General features: G+C 27.7%; 1 protein-coding gene across 5 annotated transcripts in view; it reads left to right on the top strand.

Annotated features, from left to right (window-relative positions):
• Positions 1 to 20,027, top strand: part of LOC142328829 (alpha-1,3-mannosyl-glycoprotein 4-beta-N-acetylglucosaminyltransferase B-like) — a 1,063,767-nt gene that overhangs the window by 1,032,532 nt on the left and 11,208 nt on the right. For 3 of the 5 annotated variants that reach the window (XM_075372904.1, XM_075372902.1, XM_075372905.1), the window contains one exon: positions 1,762 to 4,324. In XM_075372904.1, the coding sequence (XP_075229019.1) occupies positions 1,762 to 1,791 (30 nt within the window). In that variant the 3' untranslated portion in view covers positions 1,792 to 4,324. Of the gene's footprint in view, positions 1 to 1,761; positions 4,325 to 20,027 lie in introns of those variants that run through there. The other 2 variants (XR_012757366.1, XR_012757367.1) reach the window with 1 other exon arrangement.

The raw sequence follows: 20,027 nt of genomic DNA on the forward strand, positions 1-20,027 counted from the left end.
CAAAATCTGTCATTTTGTCTCTAAAAGATTTAAAAGTAAATAATCAAATTTGATATTCTTTAGAATTCATTAAAACTGGTTTGCTAATTTATGGATCAAAAACAGTTATAGTAATACAAAATTTATTGTATACAAAAGAAATTTATGGAGGAAAAACGAGAGAATATATTTTTAGGCACTTATGTAGTTAGTAGAATATGGATGGTTCAAGTATCCATGTAATATTATACATGATTCATAATTTCTTTTTATTTATCGCCTAACTGAAGCAAGAACCTTGCATACTTGTTTTCCAAAATTTTCAGAAAAATATATCTACAAGGGTCATTCAAATATAAACCGGAATCTGTTTAAATATCTTAATTGATATTAGATAAAATTGCAAATAGATTACCTTATTTTTCTATATAGTTTCCTTCAACAGAAATACATTTTCTCCATCAAATAGGTAGCTTCCTGATCCCCTCATCAAAAAACAAGATGGCTGCCCCAGCAACAAATTGCGCACATAATGCTTGACTGCAGTATCATTATTGAATTTTTCCCCTCCGAAAGCTTCTTTTAGGAAATCACATGTGGAAATCACACAGTGACATTTGGACCGTACAGTGGATGTTCAGGTGGTGTCTAATGAATTTTAGCGATTTATCACGAGTCTGAGCTGCTGTATACGGCTGTGTATTAACAAAGATGAGCCTGTTGTTAGAGACGTAACTGATTAGGTTATAATTAAAAATGTGTTAAACTTTCACTCTGCAAAAGAAATGGAAAGTAACAATGAAGAAGATAACATAACTAAGGATTGGTTCTGGATGCATTAAATAAGTTCATAAAAATTGCTGTAATCACTAAACATTGCAAAAATAAAAATAATTATATTTTTTGTAATGACTAATTTAAAGAAAAAGAGTAGAAAGTTGATGGTCATTCAAACATTACTCAAAATGGGCCTCAAACAATGTAATTCAAACATTAACTTAGTAAAATTAATTTATTTTATGTATTTGTCAATATATAATTCAAGCATTATATATTATCAACTTCAAGTTCTGTTGCATCATCAGTGCTGATGACAAATAAAAAAAATGTTATGGAATCCACATTAAATAATAAACAAAAATGTATTATTTACTGTAAGTGCCTTTGTAATTGTTTATCGTAAGTATTGTGAAAGAAATATAGCGTTTTAACCTGGTTTTTTTATTATTATTTTTGTTTATAATAATGTTTTTGTTAAATTACGTTCATAATAAATAAACCATGTTTGTATTTAGGATAATTTTTCTTAATTCTAACTTTATTACTAGATGCAATCTGGTAATCCAGTGTTGCTGAAATCATGTCTGTGCCAGATTATTGGACTTCTAAAAAAAAATAAGTGCAAAGTCATAATGATGATGATATGCAATCATCAAACACTGTCCAGGATATTTTTATTTTAAATATTTTAGATAAATTTTTAATTTAATTCAGTCTTAACAGTCTTATCAACTAAAACTTAGAATCACCCAAAGTAAAGTAGTGGGTTGATATTAAGGTAAATGGTATGTTAATTCCTTATGATAATAATGTTTAATTAGTAAAACAAAAGTTGCGCCTCATTTTTAAATAACTGATCATTTAAAAATGCAAATGATCCATCAAGAAATCTTACTTTATTAAGGATTTAATTTTTAACAACTCCAAAAATTCTTAGTTATTTTAAGAACTCAGAGTATATTAAGTGAATATCATGAGGATAATTAACATTTTTATTTTCAGATTTTTATACAGGGTCAAGAAGCTAGATGACACCTGCTTTCACGGCTTCCAAGCCATTCTACATATTGACCATGGTGCCATATATTTTGGAGCTGGTATACTATTTTAAAACAGTTCCATTAAATAAAAATCAAAACATAAAGTCTGTAAGTTAACATCAGCTTTTATGTTTATTTTATTTATTTTCTTACTTTTTAGTTTCATAATTACAGTAATCGTAATATTCACAAATTATTGATAAGTTATAATAAGCACAGATTTTTATATTAAATTATTTTGTGCTTCTTATTTTCTATACCGTAAAAATAATGTAAATTAAGCATATGTTATGATATATTTATGTAAAATATGTGTCCATGTTGTATATGTCCATAATATTATATAAAGCTTTGCCAATCTGAGGACCAATTCTTAGAAAAAAATAAAAGAACAATTTTATATTTTATTATTTCTGTCATATTATTAAATTTTTGGAATGAAGTTTAATTTTGTATAGATTCCCATTTTAAAATACAATGTATTAGAAATTGATATTTTCTACGTTAAAAAAATTTGTATATGGTTTGCTGAGCTTTTTTATTAGTAGAGTTTTGAGGTTAGTTAAATCTATTAAGTAGCATAAAATGTTATCATGTCTTAGAATCAATGATTGAATGAACACATCTTTTGGATTGATTTTTTTTTTTAGTTTTAATAAATCACAAAGAGCTGGTTAAATAATGTTCTTATTATTAGTAAGTAATAAAAAAATACAAGCACAGTGTATTTGAATGTAAAACAAAAAACTTACTATCGGTAACAAAAGTAAGTTAATTATTACACTAGCCAATATTAGTAACAAAAGTAAGTGTAATAATTCACTTAATATCTAACCAATTTATCAATGTTCCTTAGCCATTTGATGTGCACTTCTAAATTAATTAATCTTAGTTTAATTACCAACAAATGTCTGGTATATTTTCATATTTATTTTCTGTTATTATATTTGTACTACATATTAGTCATGATGAACATCTACTTTCTTCTAAGCTGTGTACTTGATTGTAGAGTTAAGTTGAAAATCTGAATTTATGTTGGATTTAACTCTTCCCACTCGGATAGTTGTAGATATTGACAAAATAAGAATAAATAAATTCTACTAAGTGAATATGAAATATTCATAGTATATTACTGTAATTTGCATCAGTGTCTCCTCTGACAAGTAGCAGTAATAGATATAGTACCAAAAATTCAGGCCATATGCATAAAATCCAAATATAAGTAAAAATATTTGTTCTTAGTACAGTTCTATAAACCAACGATAACAGTGATATCCTTTTTGTTATTTTACTGTAAATTTATAAATAAAATATATATCAAAAACAATCTATCATTGTTCACAATTACACGTACTCAATATTTTTTTTTGTACTGCAAAAAAATTCTAATATTTTGAATAGTGTGTTGTTATCACACTATAGTACAGTAATTCTCTCTGCTATTTATTAAATGTTAATGTATCTTATCTAAAGTTTTCAAGAAGGGTTTTCTAATCCAAGATTTAAATAATATAAATAATACGTATGCCTAATACGTATTGTTTTGTTCTTATGCCTGATTTTAAATGAGCATAGGTTTGCAGACTAATTATAAACTGTAAGGGAAACCATTTTTCCTTATTTCTAATTTTAAATTAGAAGATTTCAGTTACATCTTCAGAGGTGTCTCTGAAGACTTATAATATAGCCTGGAATCTTAAAGTAAGCATGATTACTGTGGTTGATGAGGAACATATCAGTCAAAAATCAAACCATGATGATATTTCTTATTACAGTACAACTTTTGTTATTTCCATTAATGTTGAATGTTTTATTCATTCAAGTGACCTGCAGTTCACATTAACCCTGGAGTACATAGACATATGTTTAAGAAATGTTAATGCATTTATTAATTAAATGCTACTCAAGTTATGGGTGGTGTAATTTTTATCCATACATAAATCAAAAACATTGTTGGAGATATTCTAAATAAAGAAAATATTATATTTCCAGAGATCATATAGTAGAAATGGTCATAAGTCGATTATTTTCACTGATAGAACACTAAGTGATGCTAGTTAATAATTTCTTTATTAGTTTTTCTTTTATATGAAAGCTCTCATAAATTAAGATATTGCTCTGAAAAAAAAAAACATATATTAATGGATTAAATACTGAACTGACTAATTTTGTAATAAATAAGAAATCATGAATTAAAGAGATTTCATTAAAAAGGATTTCTCAAAATTGTTACATCTAATCACAACAGAGAGAGTTATTAATTTTATGTCTTGTATTAATTGGCCTCAGAATGTAAAATAAAAATATGTAGTATAACTTAGTTTAAAATTTCAATTAATATTTTATCAACTTGAATTGTTCTGTTTGTAAACTTTTTTTTGGTTCATTATTTAATATGAAAAAAAATAAAAAAACTAAAAATTAATACATTTTTTTATCATATATTAAGTAATCATCTTGTATCTTATAATGTAAATGTATGCCGGTGATTTTTTTTATAGAAATAAAAATTTTATAAAAATAAATTAGTGGTGATTTTTTTTATGTATATGTAGGGAATATTTCAGTGACTAATTTGATGAAATTAGCAGAGTTGTAAGACACTGCATTTTATAAAAGATAAGTCAAATTTTTACTTAGTATGCATATTTTGCATTACAGTACATTATTAAATATAAAATATGTATTTAGGAATACAAACCAATTTGTTGTATTAATTATAAATTGTTTTCCATTTACTTTTCATGTACAAAACATTTTTTTTTTAAATTTTATCTATTTTATTTGACTTATTATTTATATTCTCTTTCTTTGAACATAAAATCATAATAATTTTAAATTAGTCACTAGCCAATGCATGGATTTGTTATGTATAGGAATTTAATCTTAAAACCACCACACCATGCAGTGATTAATATGAGAGGATTAATCTGGTGAAATATTTGTTGAAATTGTCGGCCAAGTACATCTTTTAATTTTAAAATTTCTAACTTTAATGTATGATCACATGCTTTTTATCAGTTTTATTCTTTGTTTTACAAGATAATTCATACTTTCCACCCATATTATTACCATCTGTTGTTCTGCCTGAGAACACTACTATTCTCCCATATATCTCTCTTTCAAGTCTTCTCCTTCATCACATCCATTGATTAAAAAATTCTATAACTTATATCATTCTGACTGTATATACATAGTTTCCTTACCTCATTATTTTCTTTCCAGTCTCTTGTATCTTACTACTGTTCCCAAAAAACATAGTCAGCTGCTTGCAATCTAGATCTATGAAGTTGTCAGTATCCAAGTTCCACTGGCAAAAAGACAGTTAGAATTTTGGATAACTTTATTAAATTTCAAGAGTATCCTTTCAAACTTTATTTTAAGGTTCTTTTGAAAGTTCTGTTTAGTCTATTAAATCTCTTTATCTTCTTATGAACAGATATTTGTGAACTGTAAATCATATTTTGAAGAAACAGATGTTTCTTTTAAATTGATTTATTAGAACCAAGAAACTGTAAACAATTTAATTGTTTCACAACCTTATTTTCCATATCTATTTTATATTTCACTGGCCAAGATCCCTTAAAAACCTTAACTTTGTCTTCTCAGGAGATATAGTAAGATTAAACATTTTGGTAACCCTTGCAAGTTCAAGAAGTGAACCCATCATTTATACGTAATACAATAACTCGAACATCTTGAAAAAGATATTGTTAATTTGTCTGGTTTCTGCATATATATGCAGATGAAGTTGTAAAATAACAAAGGTTCTTCCATTTTGTTTGATATCAAACAAAATGATAGAAATATTATATCTCATGATAATTTCTGGTCTACATCTTGATTTTTTCTGTTTTCACCCCTACAAATCTTTGTTTCCTTATATAGTATTTATACTCGCTTTGTAAGCACCTAATCTTCTGTAGAACCTATTTGAAATAGATAAATAAACATGTTACATTTGGTGCAACAGAAGAAATCTAGTAAAATTATTGTTTTATGCGATTCATCCTTTCACACTGATTTTCCTATACTTTCTTCTTTTCTTAGCTTTACATTCATTTTCCCAAATAATGTCTTCATATCATGTCTTGTAAAGTCATAACTTACAGGCACAGAGGTATCAGACCTACCTGTAGGACAGCCACCCTTTCAGGGATTTTGTTTTGCTAAAATTCATCTGAGAAAACTAAAAAAATTCTATTTCTTATTTAAGTTATAGTTTCAAATCATGACACAGATGGTATATGAACTGAGAAAATTTCATAAAGGCGACTTTTTTCATATACTGTTATTCAGTTCATTCTTTTAATATAAAATATAATGGATACTAGATAAACCAACTTATAGAGTAGCTCTCTTAATGTAGGTTTTGTTTTTTAAATGATTTAACATTAAAAAAAAATTAAGCTTCATTCAAGAGAAAAAGATACACCAAGTTATCAATATGATGTAACTAACATAATAGATTAGATTAATTACTTATTTAAATAATTAAGGAATCATTTACCCTTAATTATTAATTATTCCATGATTTATATACCATTATTTGTGTTAGGTTATTTTATATATGTATTTTAGTTAACATGTTGTACAAACTACAACCTACCTCCTTTATATGAATAATTTAAAAAAAGGCAAAACTGATTGTCTTGTGTGACATTAATTTTAGATGAAATATTATTTCCTTTTGCATTCGTTATTATATTATTTATTGTGGAATGTATAAATAATTTGATTATTGCAAATTTGTAGTATTATTTTTATATTGTTTTGTTAATCTGTTCATGAATTATTTATTATTTTTAGAATTTAATTTTATTAATAAGTTTTTGTTGCTGATTTTTAGTAAACGATTGGTGAAGTAAATAAAGCTAACTGAAATAATTTTAATATTACTTTAGTAATGTAAATATATTGTATTATTTTTAATGGAAATTATGAATAAATATTATAATATATACATACATTTATAAGCGCTCAAGTTAGTCATTTAAATACGCTTAAAATTATTTAATTTTTATTATTAAGTGTTTGTGATTTGTAAAACAGAAGATTCTTTATACATATTTAAGGTATGGCTATTTTTAAGATGAAAAAAAGTTATTTTATTATTGTTATTATTACTATTATTATAAGTTAACTTATCAGAGAAGTATCAAAAAAACTTTAATAAAACAGGATAAAATTGAAGTACATTTCTCAAATGATAATGTGGATACAAAGAATACAAAATGTCCGTTAGATTTACTTGCCTGTATAATTCTAATCTTTTTTCTGTTTTTGAAACTGTCATAATTTGGCTCTTATTAATTTCAAAGAAAAGAAAATTTTTTTTAACTCAAGGCTGATTTATATTGGATAAAACAAGCATGATACATATTACTGACTTCTTAAAAATGGGTGTCACTAGCACCTATGAGAAAGATGTAGACAAATACCTGTTAAGCATGATGCTACAAAAAAATTGATTAACCTCATGCAAACCCTCTCTTCCAGTTTTCCTTACTTTTGTGTTATAAGTCACCAATAATATATTTTGATGTAATCATATTCATTTAAAAAAAAGAAGCTTTCTGTGGTCCTCTTCAAGTCTATAAATACATTTCCCGTAAACTTGATGTTTAACACGTTCTGTTCAATTTCTTATGTACCAGGAAACCTATCCTTGTGGTTCTTTCACTAAAAAGCAATCCTGTCTACACTTTCCATTATTCTACTTCCCTTACATCAAAACTGACTACTATCAGTACCAAATTAGCCTCTACCAGGTCTATGACAAAATCTTAATTTGGGGCCACATTTATATAAGTTGCATTCAACTTCAAACAGAAATTGGAGGGTAGTTGGGAAATTCCCTTTTTGGCATCAGAAAAAAAACAAAAAGATTACCTTCTCATATTTTTATTTGATTTTAAAACAAAAAATATTTATTGTTTTTGAATTTTTATAATTTTAAAGGAATTACTTTTTTTTTAAATACACCATGTTAACCTCCAAGGGAAGCTCTTGGGGGCCATGTCCTTCTTGGATCTGCCAGTGGCAATTTGATGTTATTACTTTGTCAATTGTTATGATGACATTTATTTGTACTATTTTAAAGTAACATGATATTCCACATTCTTGGCTTACTTCCTGGTGCCACCCAATTTTTGTTTTTCTGTCTCTGTAAAAATTAAATAAATGTTTTGTAAATAATATACTGTCACTGATTCTGTAAATATGGCAAAAAAACTCATTCTTCTTTTCCACATATCCATACCTAAAGCTTTCATTTCTTGATAAATTTCTTTGTTAGATTTTAGTTAATAATCATCGTCTGTTCTTTTGGGTCCAAAAATCTTCCTTAAGATTCTTTTAAAAGATTTCTTACATTAAACTTTCCTAAACACTCCCTTGCATATAAGGTATCTGGGCAAATTACTGTTTTGTAGCATCTTAGTTTAGCTTTATAGGTTCGGAATTTCATATTGTAAATTTCCACTGTCAGTCTATAAGCTGTTCTCATTTTATGAATACTACTTTTATTTCCTTCTTTTTTGAATACATTTGGTGTTATTATCTCCCCAAGATTCTTCAATTTGCTTACTTTGTGTATTTTTTTGACCCTTTTCAAAAATTATTTCTTCTACACAGTTCTTATCATCTGTTATAAATTCTGTTTTTTCAAAGGATATTTCTAAACTTATTTTTTTGCTGTATTCTGCCAACAGATGTACTTTTGTACTTTTAATTTTGCTTCTTCTATATTTGTCGCTAGGATAATTACGTCATCTGCAGAAGCTAAATGATTAATGACTTCTTTTTTCACTTCCTAAATATACAGAATCCGAGATTCGATGTTTAACCAGTTCTTTATTCCACTCTCTAATTACTTTTTCTAGGGTAATGTTGGGAGATTCCATCACCCTCCCTTGCATTTTTTTTAATCTCCAATGCTTCTGATAAGCTCCATGTAGCTATTATCTTTAATAATATTCCACATTATTAAAAATAAAAAAATTATTTTTTTAATTGTTTTTAAATTTATTATTTCTTTTTTCCTGTACTGAAGGTTTTTTCCTATAAATTATGGGCCCTAGACATTTGTCTTATTTATCTATTGGTTAATCCAGCCCTGACTGTAATGTTATAAACCTTATATACACAAAAAACCATATATACACAAAAATCCTACATCTTAATAATTCAAAGGGAAGGTTCTTCTCTTGATGCTTAACAAGCCTCACTTTTATTTTAACTTGGCTCCATAATTCTGTTACCTGGCTAAAATTTTATTGTTATTCTAATTAACAGCATTTAATGACCTTAAAATTAAGAAAATTCAGCAAACTACATTCACTGCACAAATAAGGGACACAGATGTCTGAACTGCAATTCAACAAGACTACAAAAGATGTCAGGAAATTTTTGCTATATCATATCAAGATTATTCTGTTATTCTTCCTTTTCTTATCAAGATTAATTTTCTGTTAACTTTTTGAAATTGTATTACTTTTCAATAGTGATTTCAGAATTCAGTTGTAAGTTATTTTTAAGTTAAAAACTCACTGAGTTTAGCACTCTAAATGCCAACATTAAAAGTTTTTTCTTACTTTTTAATAATAACTTTTTATTTATTTCCTTATTGCTTTATACCGTACATGTTATAAAGAAGCGGGATTTACATTTACTCAGATCTGCAATTTACAATACTGTGAATTTTTATTTATAGTTGTAAATAACCCTTCTATCACAACTACCATGTTATCTTATAAAAGCAGAATAGAATTACATGAAAAATCTGCATTTATCAGTGTGAAATGTGAAAAAATGAGATAATTTATTAGTTATCACAGGATGAGTGTTTTTTTATTAAAACAATATTTAATTATTTTTTACATTAAAAATCTTTCGCTTTTTTTTTTGTATGTATTCCATGCTAGAAAAGCATATCTTTATTGTACATTAGCAGGTATATATGATCACCACACAGTTTTCATGTGATTGCTGATGATGTATCTCACCTGTTCATAGGAATAGTAAATATTATTCCCACACAAAAACTTATTAGGTAGTAGTTTTATTATTCACTGGAGTTTTGATTTGGTCAAAATTAAGAAAAAATGTTTTCTAATGTTATGTTCTTTATTTTTCCCATTGAAATTTTCTAAATTCTGAGCCAGTAAATCAGAAAAACAATTGTTTTAATAAATCGAAGGATGTAAATTATATTTGTGTTATTATTTTATCTTTTGTTTTGATAATTCTAAAAAAAATTGTATGAGAGAAATGCTTACTGTATAAATTTCAAAAGTAAAATTCATTATTATCAGTATTGATGATGTTATATGATGAGGAATTTTCCTTATCAAAACTTAAATAATTCATATTAACTACTTACAAGGACCTATTTAAATCAGTTTTTTTTAATGCTAAGCCATGAATAATTTTATTGTAAGAACATGTAAACATGTATTTATTTTATATGTAAATTTTTATAATTGATTGGGAAGCCAATGAGAGCCCAAATTGAAATGTTTTGAGTTTTTTCATATCCATAAAAAATAATGTTTCTTGAAAATCTGTACACTAATTTGTCATGAAATTTGAATATTTCAGAATTTAAATTTTATAAAGAGGCTAAGGGACTTAGGTACCTTATCCCCTAAAAAATTTGATTACTACATAATTTATCACATTTGAATTTTTTACCTGCCCATGAAGGTAAATCAAAACATTTAAATTAAGTAATTTATTTATAGCTATTTGAGCTTACTAAGGGCCTTGAAACTTTTGATACTGTTTTGTGTCTTGTTTATCCTTCTAAACAATACATGTTTTGAAAACCCATTCATTCAAATCATTAATCACAATATTAATTTTAAGTGAAAAGTGAGGTAGCAAGTACTGTTAACTAGGAGGCAATTTTGATTTTTATTACTTTAGGAGATAGTAGGTCTGAGGAATGATTTTAAAATACCTTATCAGAATGTTTTTTACTTTTCCTTAAAAGCAGAACACAATTTGAAAATCCAAATAATTTCAGTTTTTTAGTTCACTATAGGTAGATTGCGTTTTGAAAAAGTAAGTTTTGGATATTTTTGTTAACTAAGGGGTGTTAGTAATAACTTTCTTTTTTTTTGCTTGATGATATCAATACATAAGCTTGAAGGTTATGTATGGGATATGGAAAATGGAATTTTGTAGCGTATGAAATATGCCATGCCTGACTGGGATTCGAACTCAAAACCTCCAGATGAAAAGCTGAGACACTACCACTCCATCACAGAGACCAGAGTTGTTTTCCAAATTCTATAACACCATGTGTTCTATTCTGCTTGCTGAAAGTAAAATGTTTTAAAAAATTTCATTTTAAATTTTTGTTAATTGGAGTCTAGCTCTCAAAAAATATTGCAATATTTCAGTATTTGTTAAGGGGCTAGAGGAATTTACTAAAGAAGGATAGGTCTTGAAACTTTCTGAACAATAGTATTTTTTTATTTTTTCCTTAAAGGTAAGCAGCAGGATTTGAAATAGAATAGTCTGAATATCAAAATATTGAATTTTCAATTGTTAATGGGGATCAGTGGGGCTAAAGCGCAGATGAGAGAGACATAAACCGTGAAGTGCTTACTTACCTGCCCTTGAAGAGTAGTTAGTATTCATTACTCTTTAATAAGTAGTTTGAATATTTCATTTTTATATATTAAGGGTATTGTGGACTACACAGACCAGGAAAACTAAATTTTTTAACATTAAACTAACTTTTTTTTACTTCAGGGCCGAGTGCAATATTCACAAGAACGGTTTAAATAATTAAATTTTATTTTCAATTTTAGGGATCTAAGAGAGTTTGGTAAACTTAGACAGTATTAAGTTTCTTGCATATCATAAAAGAGAGAACGGCATGAACTGAATGTAATTTTAAATTTTGGTTAGTTGAAGTGATCAAGGAGAGCTATTAATTAGAACATTCCAGATATTATTAATTTTCATGCTTTCCTCTGAAAGTAGGATGCATTTAGAAAATAAATTACTTGAATATATCAATAATTTAATAATTAAAGGGAACCATGAAGGTTAGGTAGGATATCTGGAAGTAAAGGAGTTCTAAATCTATTCGCTGTACTTTAGTTTTTTGGCTCCTTGAACCGAAACAGTTTTTTTCCTCTTAATAATCTAAATTTACATTTTTAATTGAGGGGAACAGTGTGACTAAAATTTTTTGAAAGTTTCTTCCTTGGAAGTCATTTAAAAAAAAGAGCACTTTGAATACTACAATATTTCATTTTCCCCACTATTTATTGTGCAGAATGGTTTTGGGAGAGAGGGTTCAAAGGATTTCAGACACCATATTGGTTGATGATTTGCTTCTGGAGATCTCAACATTTTTGTGATAAACAGGTTTAGTAGATTTTGAGATTATCTTAGACAAACATACTAACTCTGCCTTTGTATAACAGGGGACATATTTTATCAAAATTCATAATTTTTATTATTGTAATATTGTATGGAGATATTTAACATACTTGTAAACTGTGTATAGAAACATGAATAAGCGGCTGACTTTATTTTTCTTTTATATACTTATACGCCCTCGTGGGGTGTTCTATCTGTACGTAGAGTTGATAGTGAAAATTGTATAAAACTATCAATTTTTAATGGCAAATTGATCAAACTTATTTCAGAATAGTCTATTCAAAAGCAGCAATCAAATATTTTTTTTAAACTTTACTTCTGTTTAAAAGTTGTGAAGAAAAACAAATATTGTTCATCATTGTATATAGTTAGTTAGAAATATGATGCTAATGGTTACTGTTACCAAAAGGCTTCAAAATTTTTTTTAAGTAGAAAAATGATTAGAATAAACACAAAATTACTTTTAATATCATTGAAACTAATGAAAATGCAAAGTAAAATACTATTATGTCCTTATAAATTTTTTTTTCTGATCTCTTAGCAAGTCATCCCTTTTTAACATCCAGATTTTCACCGCTTTTAACTTTTCCATCATAAATCCACTTCTTTATTGAGAATATCAACTTGCATTTCATACATGAAAAAAAAAATTGATTGTTTATTTAAACAACAATTTTACAAAATGATCCTTTATAATAGGCTAACATCTATAGATAAAACAAAAAACAACAAATTGTGAGAAAACCTTGCATGATGGAATTTAAAAAATGTTTTTCCCATTTTCAGTGGCAAAAATCTATTGAAATCACTAGATAGATTCCAGACAATTTTATCATCAGCAGACCTGTGTATCAGATCATAATTTTTCTTCTCGTATATTCATTTTAGATATAATATAAATAGTAGTTGGCAATGGAATTTCAAGAGGAAATGCTGGGAAGCAGGAAAATTTTCATTACCCTCTAGGAAAATAAAACTCCTAGATGACAATTTAAAAAATATTATATTAATATAAATATGGTATGTAGTATTTGTTAAAATCATTTTTAATAATATATTTAATATTGTTCATTTATTCTACTTTATTCCAACTTTAGCAGTTTTTACAATACTTTTTCTTCTTATTTCTTCATTAGACGTGTAATATAATAGTAAAATTGCCCTCAAGAATGAACTGAGTAGGTCGGGATGGTGGGGAATAGTGAAGCAGCCAATATACATCTCCCATGAAAGAATCTTGTGTAACATTTTACCATAAATGAAAGTATATTTTACATTAATTGTATATTATTTAAGTCTTTCATTTATTCTACCTAGTATGAATCTAGTATGAATCTTCTAGTATTTCCGATCACATTATTTTTTCTTTCTTCAACTTTACTATCTGATGTAACAAGGTCAGGTCATAAGAAGACAATTAAGTGTCACTTTTTAGTAATAGTGGCATTTAGTATTGTATTATGAGATGACTCAAGCTATTGTATGAGTATATTTTAACATAATACACATGCATTAAATTCTACATCTAATTACAGAGTAAATAAAAATTACTTTCCTTAACCTCAAAATCAGAATATTATTCAACAAAAGTATATTTCAAATATTGGAAAATAAACAACTACAATATTCATTTACAGCACCTAAATTTTCAGTTGTTAGAAGCATAATAATTAAAACTATTCAACACACCCTTGATACTTGAATATCATATATAACAGAACACAATAAATTACCTAGATACCCAAATACTATTCATTCTGATTGACTTGCTTCTGTCCAAAATAAATTAAATACCTTATCGTAACTAAAAAGTACTTCACGCTAATAAACATTTAAAAACTGAGAATAAAGTGGCTCATAAATTTAGAAAATATAGCTGCAATGAAATCTTGAGAACAAAACTTAAAGCAGTTATTCATAATACTATAATAAAATAAATCCAATAACTCTTTAAGTATATGAAATTAAATTGTAATGACTGCACCATTTTCTTAGACCATAACTTAACCTAGTTAATATAAAACAATTATAAAATGAGCAACACATTTCAATCTAATAGATTTTATGAATGCAATCTAAATATAAGTCGTCTTAATTTCATTAAACCAGGCCATCAACAGCTGACTGAAAGTATTAATAAATTTTGTTCGTTTGTTAATAAATGTAATAAAATATTACATATTTAAAAATTATATTTGTGTAATGTAATTTGCACTATTTTTATAGCTGATAAGGTGTATTTAAAATTTTGGATCTAAAATTACTAAAAATATACATATATATGTATGCATATATATAAATAAAAATTTGTATGATATTAAATATAGCAATTTTATTAATAGGTTGTAAGTACTGTTATTCATTATTATGAAGCACGCTATTAAAATGATAATTCTGTAATGTTCTGAACAAATTTTAATTTGTGAATTCATTGCAAATTAAATTAATTTTTGATAAAAAAAGTGTGTAAAGTTGTACTGAATGAAAAATGTAATAATTATAATTATTGTGCTTAAAATAAAAAAAAGATTTACTGTTTATGTATACATTAACTCAGATTTCTATGTGAATAAACATTAACCTTTTTTTGATACTTTCTCTGAATTATACATAATTTAATTTTAGCTGATCAAAATATTTTTTTAACGCCTGTTAATTACTTTTATATACCAGTATTAAGTGCAGTAATTGATAATATAAAATTAATATTACAATTATTATTTAAAATTATTGTTACAAGTAGTCATAAAGGTTATTAATAATGTGATTTGTGTACTTAATATTATGTTATAATTTTATCCATTCTTATATCAAAAGTAATTAAAAGTGTGCCAACTTAAAAAATGCAGTTACTTTAAATGCAGTTAAAATGCAATAATGCTAATTGTCATTATTGCTTTTCCTTACTTCCATTAATGTTAAATTAAGCAATTTGTTTTTGTTTAAAAAACTTATTGTTTAATTTGTATAAATATGTTTTCATTATTGTCAAACTTAACGATAATATTCAAGCTCTCATTCATGGTTTCATAAACTGGTCTATTATTTCAGCCACCACTACAGTCACATCAGTCATTCCATGAAGTTTGCACAATGATAAAATTCATTTTAATAACCTTTTCTTTTTCCTGTTTAGCCTCCGGTTAAGTATTACTTCAGAGGATGATATATATGTATGAGTGTAAATGAAGTGTTGTCTTGTACAGTCTCATTTTGACCATTCATGAGATGTGTGGTTAATTGAAACCCAACCACCAAAGAACAAACATTTTAATAACCTAGACCAGTGTTTCTCAACCTGGGGGGGTCGTGAAATTAGACTACAGTAAATAATAAAATCATTTTGTGAGAAAAAAAAAATCATTATTATAAAATTTATATCTAGATTTATAAGTACACATGTAAAGAGATGGTTACATTTGTTTTTCATTTAAAAGTTTCTTCATACATAGATCTGTGAAAGACGCGCACAAAAAAAGCAAATTATTTTCAAGTAATAAGAGGATGGCAAAAGGGATTAATATTTTCAATGCTGCTGTGACATATTTCAGTATTCACTTCATTGAGCAAGCCAAAGATGTATCTAAAGATCTTCAGATATGAATTGTATTGTAACATTTTATCCCGCACACATTTCGATGAGCTGATTGAGAATCTCAACTATTAACTCAGCAGCAGCAACAATGCTTTCACTAAATGGATTCAGTACCCATCTCTTCAAGAAAACATTTTATCTTCCAGAAAATTATTTTCTGAATTTTTAGCTCGCACAAATGCATGTTTATGCTATCCAAACTGTGGTGGATAATCTTTCTTATTCATCCAAGCGTTCTCAATGTAATCAGAAGTGAGTGGAAACATATCAGAATTTTCATTTTTGAAGGTGAATAATCCTATATTAAGCTTCTTAATGAAAGTGTGAACTTTGTCATTAATAAAATGTTTTTTTCATCATATCCTTGCAAATTCACATTCAAGTTGTTTAAATGTGAAAATACATCATCTAAGTATGCCAACTCATTATTATTTAAAAGCAATGAGAACAGCATTTATGTATCTTTAAAAAATATTGTCTTGCTTGCAATTCCAATAAGTGGTTAATAATTTCCCCCATGATAACAATCTGATTTCTGTATGGAAGAGAACTTTCTTTTCACCCATTTAATCACATAGTTTAGCAAACAGCATATTCTGCACTTGTTGATTTTTAGTAAAATTAACCATTTACATAGTTTTACAAAGAATTTGAGATTTTCCAGCATAATTTTTGTGGTAAGAGCATGTCTGTGAAGGAAGCAGTGCAACCATTCTGCCCTTGGTGTAAGACGATCTTTAATTTTTTCAGAAATCCACTGTTCTCTCTTGTTGTCGATTTTGCACCTTATCTCCAAACTGCAATACATTTGGTTTAGTCTATGTTATGGTTTTTAGCAGCTTCATAAATAACAACAAAAAGACATTGTACTGTTACATGACCAGGTATTGATTTGCAAAACAATACATTTTCTTTAAAATATGAAATGTTTCTTGTCCCCTATATATGTTGTAATTTATATACAATATGTATAGGTATGTTAGGTTGTATGTAATATACTACCTAAAATATATAGGTTGTTATAAATGAAATATATCTTGTCCCTATGTTGATGACATAGTGACAAGATTGATTAGTCCCTATCGCTTTCATATCTCACAAAACATATGAACTGGGAAATTTTTGCCACATTTGTAAATTCATCAAATTGGATACTAAAAAATTCACTTTGTGAATTATCTAATCACGAACATTGGCAGCAATGTCATCAAGTCACCTTGATTCTGTGGCATTAGAAAGCAGATTTTTTTGCTTTTTGCATGCCTATCTTCAAGCCTTACATCACCTTATAAGGGAAAAAAATACTTACACATGTAACATGCAGAAAAGTCAAAAGAAGAAGAAACTGAAAAGAACTGTTATAGATCATATAATAACTGTCAGCCTTAAATGAGGAAAATAAATTTATAAGAAAGTAGATAAAAAAATTTTTTTTTAAATAAAGCAATTTCATCAATATAAAAATGGTATTTCGTTGAATGTTTTTATAGGAAAATTTCAAAAGGTATATACAGAGACTAGGTGGATTTTTTTCCTTGAATTACCTATCATTTCAGAATCCATCACCACACTCAGTAATCTAGCCTTTTTCATATTCCAACACTGTTAGTTCCATGAAGTGAATATAATTACACTATTTTATGTGAAAAATTTCAACAAGATTTTTTTTCTGTTTCCTAGAGCATTCATAGAGTAAAAAGTTATGGTACTCAGAAAAGCACAAACAAAATTTGTAATAAACTATATAAAAAAAAAAAATTTACAAAGGCTATAAAATTCACAATACAGATTTATAAATACTACTTTCTCAACCATTTAAATTTTGATTTTTTGAAGATGTGAAAAAATATTATTTTCTTATCATTTAACAATTTTTAAAATATTTAAAGGTGAAAAACTTGTCTTGATATAAAAAAGGTAATTTATTATGCATTCAAAGATGTATATATAAACATGTCTACCGCTAAGTATGAGCTAAAGAATAATTTAATGAAGAAATATTGTATTTCTGCATTCCACACAGTGAAAGCTTTCCAAATTATCTCATGTAAAGATAAATCTAATATCGATATATTTATTTTTTTATTTAAAAAATTATCACTTAAATTACATGGCGAGACCTACAACAGCGAATAAACTGTATTATTTTGAATAATGCATGTTTTATAAGGCCATCAAAAAAATGTTTCCAAGTTTGAAAGTGAAACTGATGTGCTCTATTAGAGTAACTACATGTATAAAATAAAAATTGAATCAATGAAATCTGTCCATATATTAGGGTGAATCAGATTTAAATGGTAATTTTACTATTCTACACAGCAAACAGATCTGAGCTGGATGGCAGGTTAATGTTTTTGGTATGTTAGAGGGGAACTAGCTTGGTTAGCTCCTCTGCTCTGTTCTGTCGTCAGTACAGCCATTAGTGAGCAAGCGGTTCTGTCATTTAGTGCACAACTTATAAAGTTTTTAACTAATGAAGGCATTAAACCGCATTAAATTTTTAATTTGTTTAAAGATACAGTTTGGTGATGCTGCACTTCCCCAGAAGCAAGCATTCTGGGAACCAGACAATTAAGCACTGGCAAAAGTGTAAAAAACTAAAGTCATGGTTGACACCCAAGGGAGAAGTCTCACAAGAAGAAGTCTCACTGATGCATCCGTGCTGTTTGACCTTATCAAACGTGATCACTGGTTCACTGTTGAAGAAATCGCATTAGAAGTGGGCATCAGCTATTGGAGTGCTCAATCCATTATCACTGACCATTAAATTGGCTTTAGAAAAATTAGTGCTTGATGGGTTCAGAGGTAGTTGACCGAAAATCAAACACAGGTCAGGGGTTGGAGATCTGTGAGACTTCTAAATCAATTTCGGCAAGGAGGGGATGATTTTTTGAGGTGCATTGTCACATGTGATGAGACGTGGGTCCACATTACACTCCGAAGTTAAAAATGGCAAGTAAGGATGAGGGCTGCCCAGTAAAACCCAAAATCCATCTATCAGCCGGATATGTTCTTGCAATGATTTTTTTTTTTAACTAAAGGGGAGTTCTACCCATTGATTATCCACCATCAACAAACAGTGAATATGGTTTACTATTTCCAACTGCTACAGTCAACAAACGCCACCTACCAAAACAAAAGACAGGGTACGCCCATCAGAGATTTCATCCTTCTCCATGACAACACCAGGCCACATAGCACAATTTTGACAAGGGATAAATTGGAAAAAAATGCACTTGGAAACCCTTGTCCACCCTCCCTACAGTCCAGATTTGTACTCCTATGACTATTTTTTGTTTGCACCCTTGAAAGAATAGCTTGGAGGGGAATGATTAGAAGACAATGATGACATAATTGGCTGATTACTCATCCTCAAACCTTTTATATATAAGGAATAATCTAATTTCCAAATCATTGGCAAACGTGTATAGATCGTGCAGGAGACTAGATAGAGAAATGATGAAGGAATGAATCATGTTTCTTATTAATCAATAAATTTATTTAAAAAAATGATAGTTGATATCGGATTCACCCTCACAGGAACAGCTTGAAAAAACCATGTTTATCTGTAAATTCCCAAACTTTAAAAATAAAAACTGTTCTGCTTACCTTAGAACCATTCAACCCCTCCACTTCAAATACACAATCTCAATGTAAGTTCTATCTTTCAACTCCTGGAACTCTTTGACACAGTGTGCTTAATGAGTTTTCCTTAACTTGGCTGAAATTGTAGACCTTTCAACTTCACTTTTAGTTTGGGGATTAAAAAATTTTTCTGATACTGGATCATGTGAAGGAATATTGAGAATGGCTGTCTTCATATTTTGCCAAAAACTTGCTGAATAGTAGCAATTTGTGCACAGACTCATTATCAGCATGGAGCATCAGTTTGATTATTTCAAGCTTGATGCATTTTTCTGTTCCCCTCCAAAGAAGCTTTATTACTTAAAAGATAATACTCTTCATTCACCAGTTTGCTTTCTGCAAGAAATTCAAGATGAATATCCTTACAGTAATGTAAGGATTATTGTAATGAATGTCCTTACAGTATGGCATTATAGTAGAAAAGCTAATTATAGATTTGAGACTGACCACCAATACTTTAGAGGACCACCTAGAATATTCTAACATTGAATACAATTGGACAAGAATGATTAAACAGGTGAAAGTGTAGACTGTACATCTAATTCATTGCAATCACTAAATCACTCCAGCTCAGCACTTCCAGTCTC

This window comes from Lycorma delicatula, chromosome 8 (genome assembly GCF_047948215.1).
Source record: "Lycorma delicatula isolate Av1 chromosome 8, ASM4794821v1, whole genome shotgun sequence".
NCBI lineage: Eukaryota > Metazoa > Arthropoda > Insecta > Hemiptera > Fulgoridae > Lycorma > Lycorma delicatula.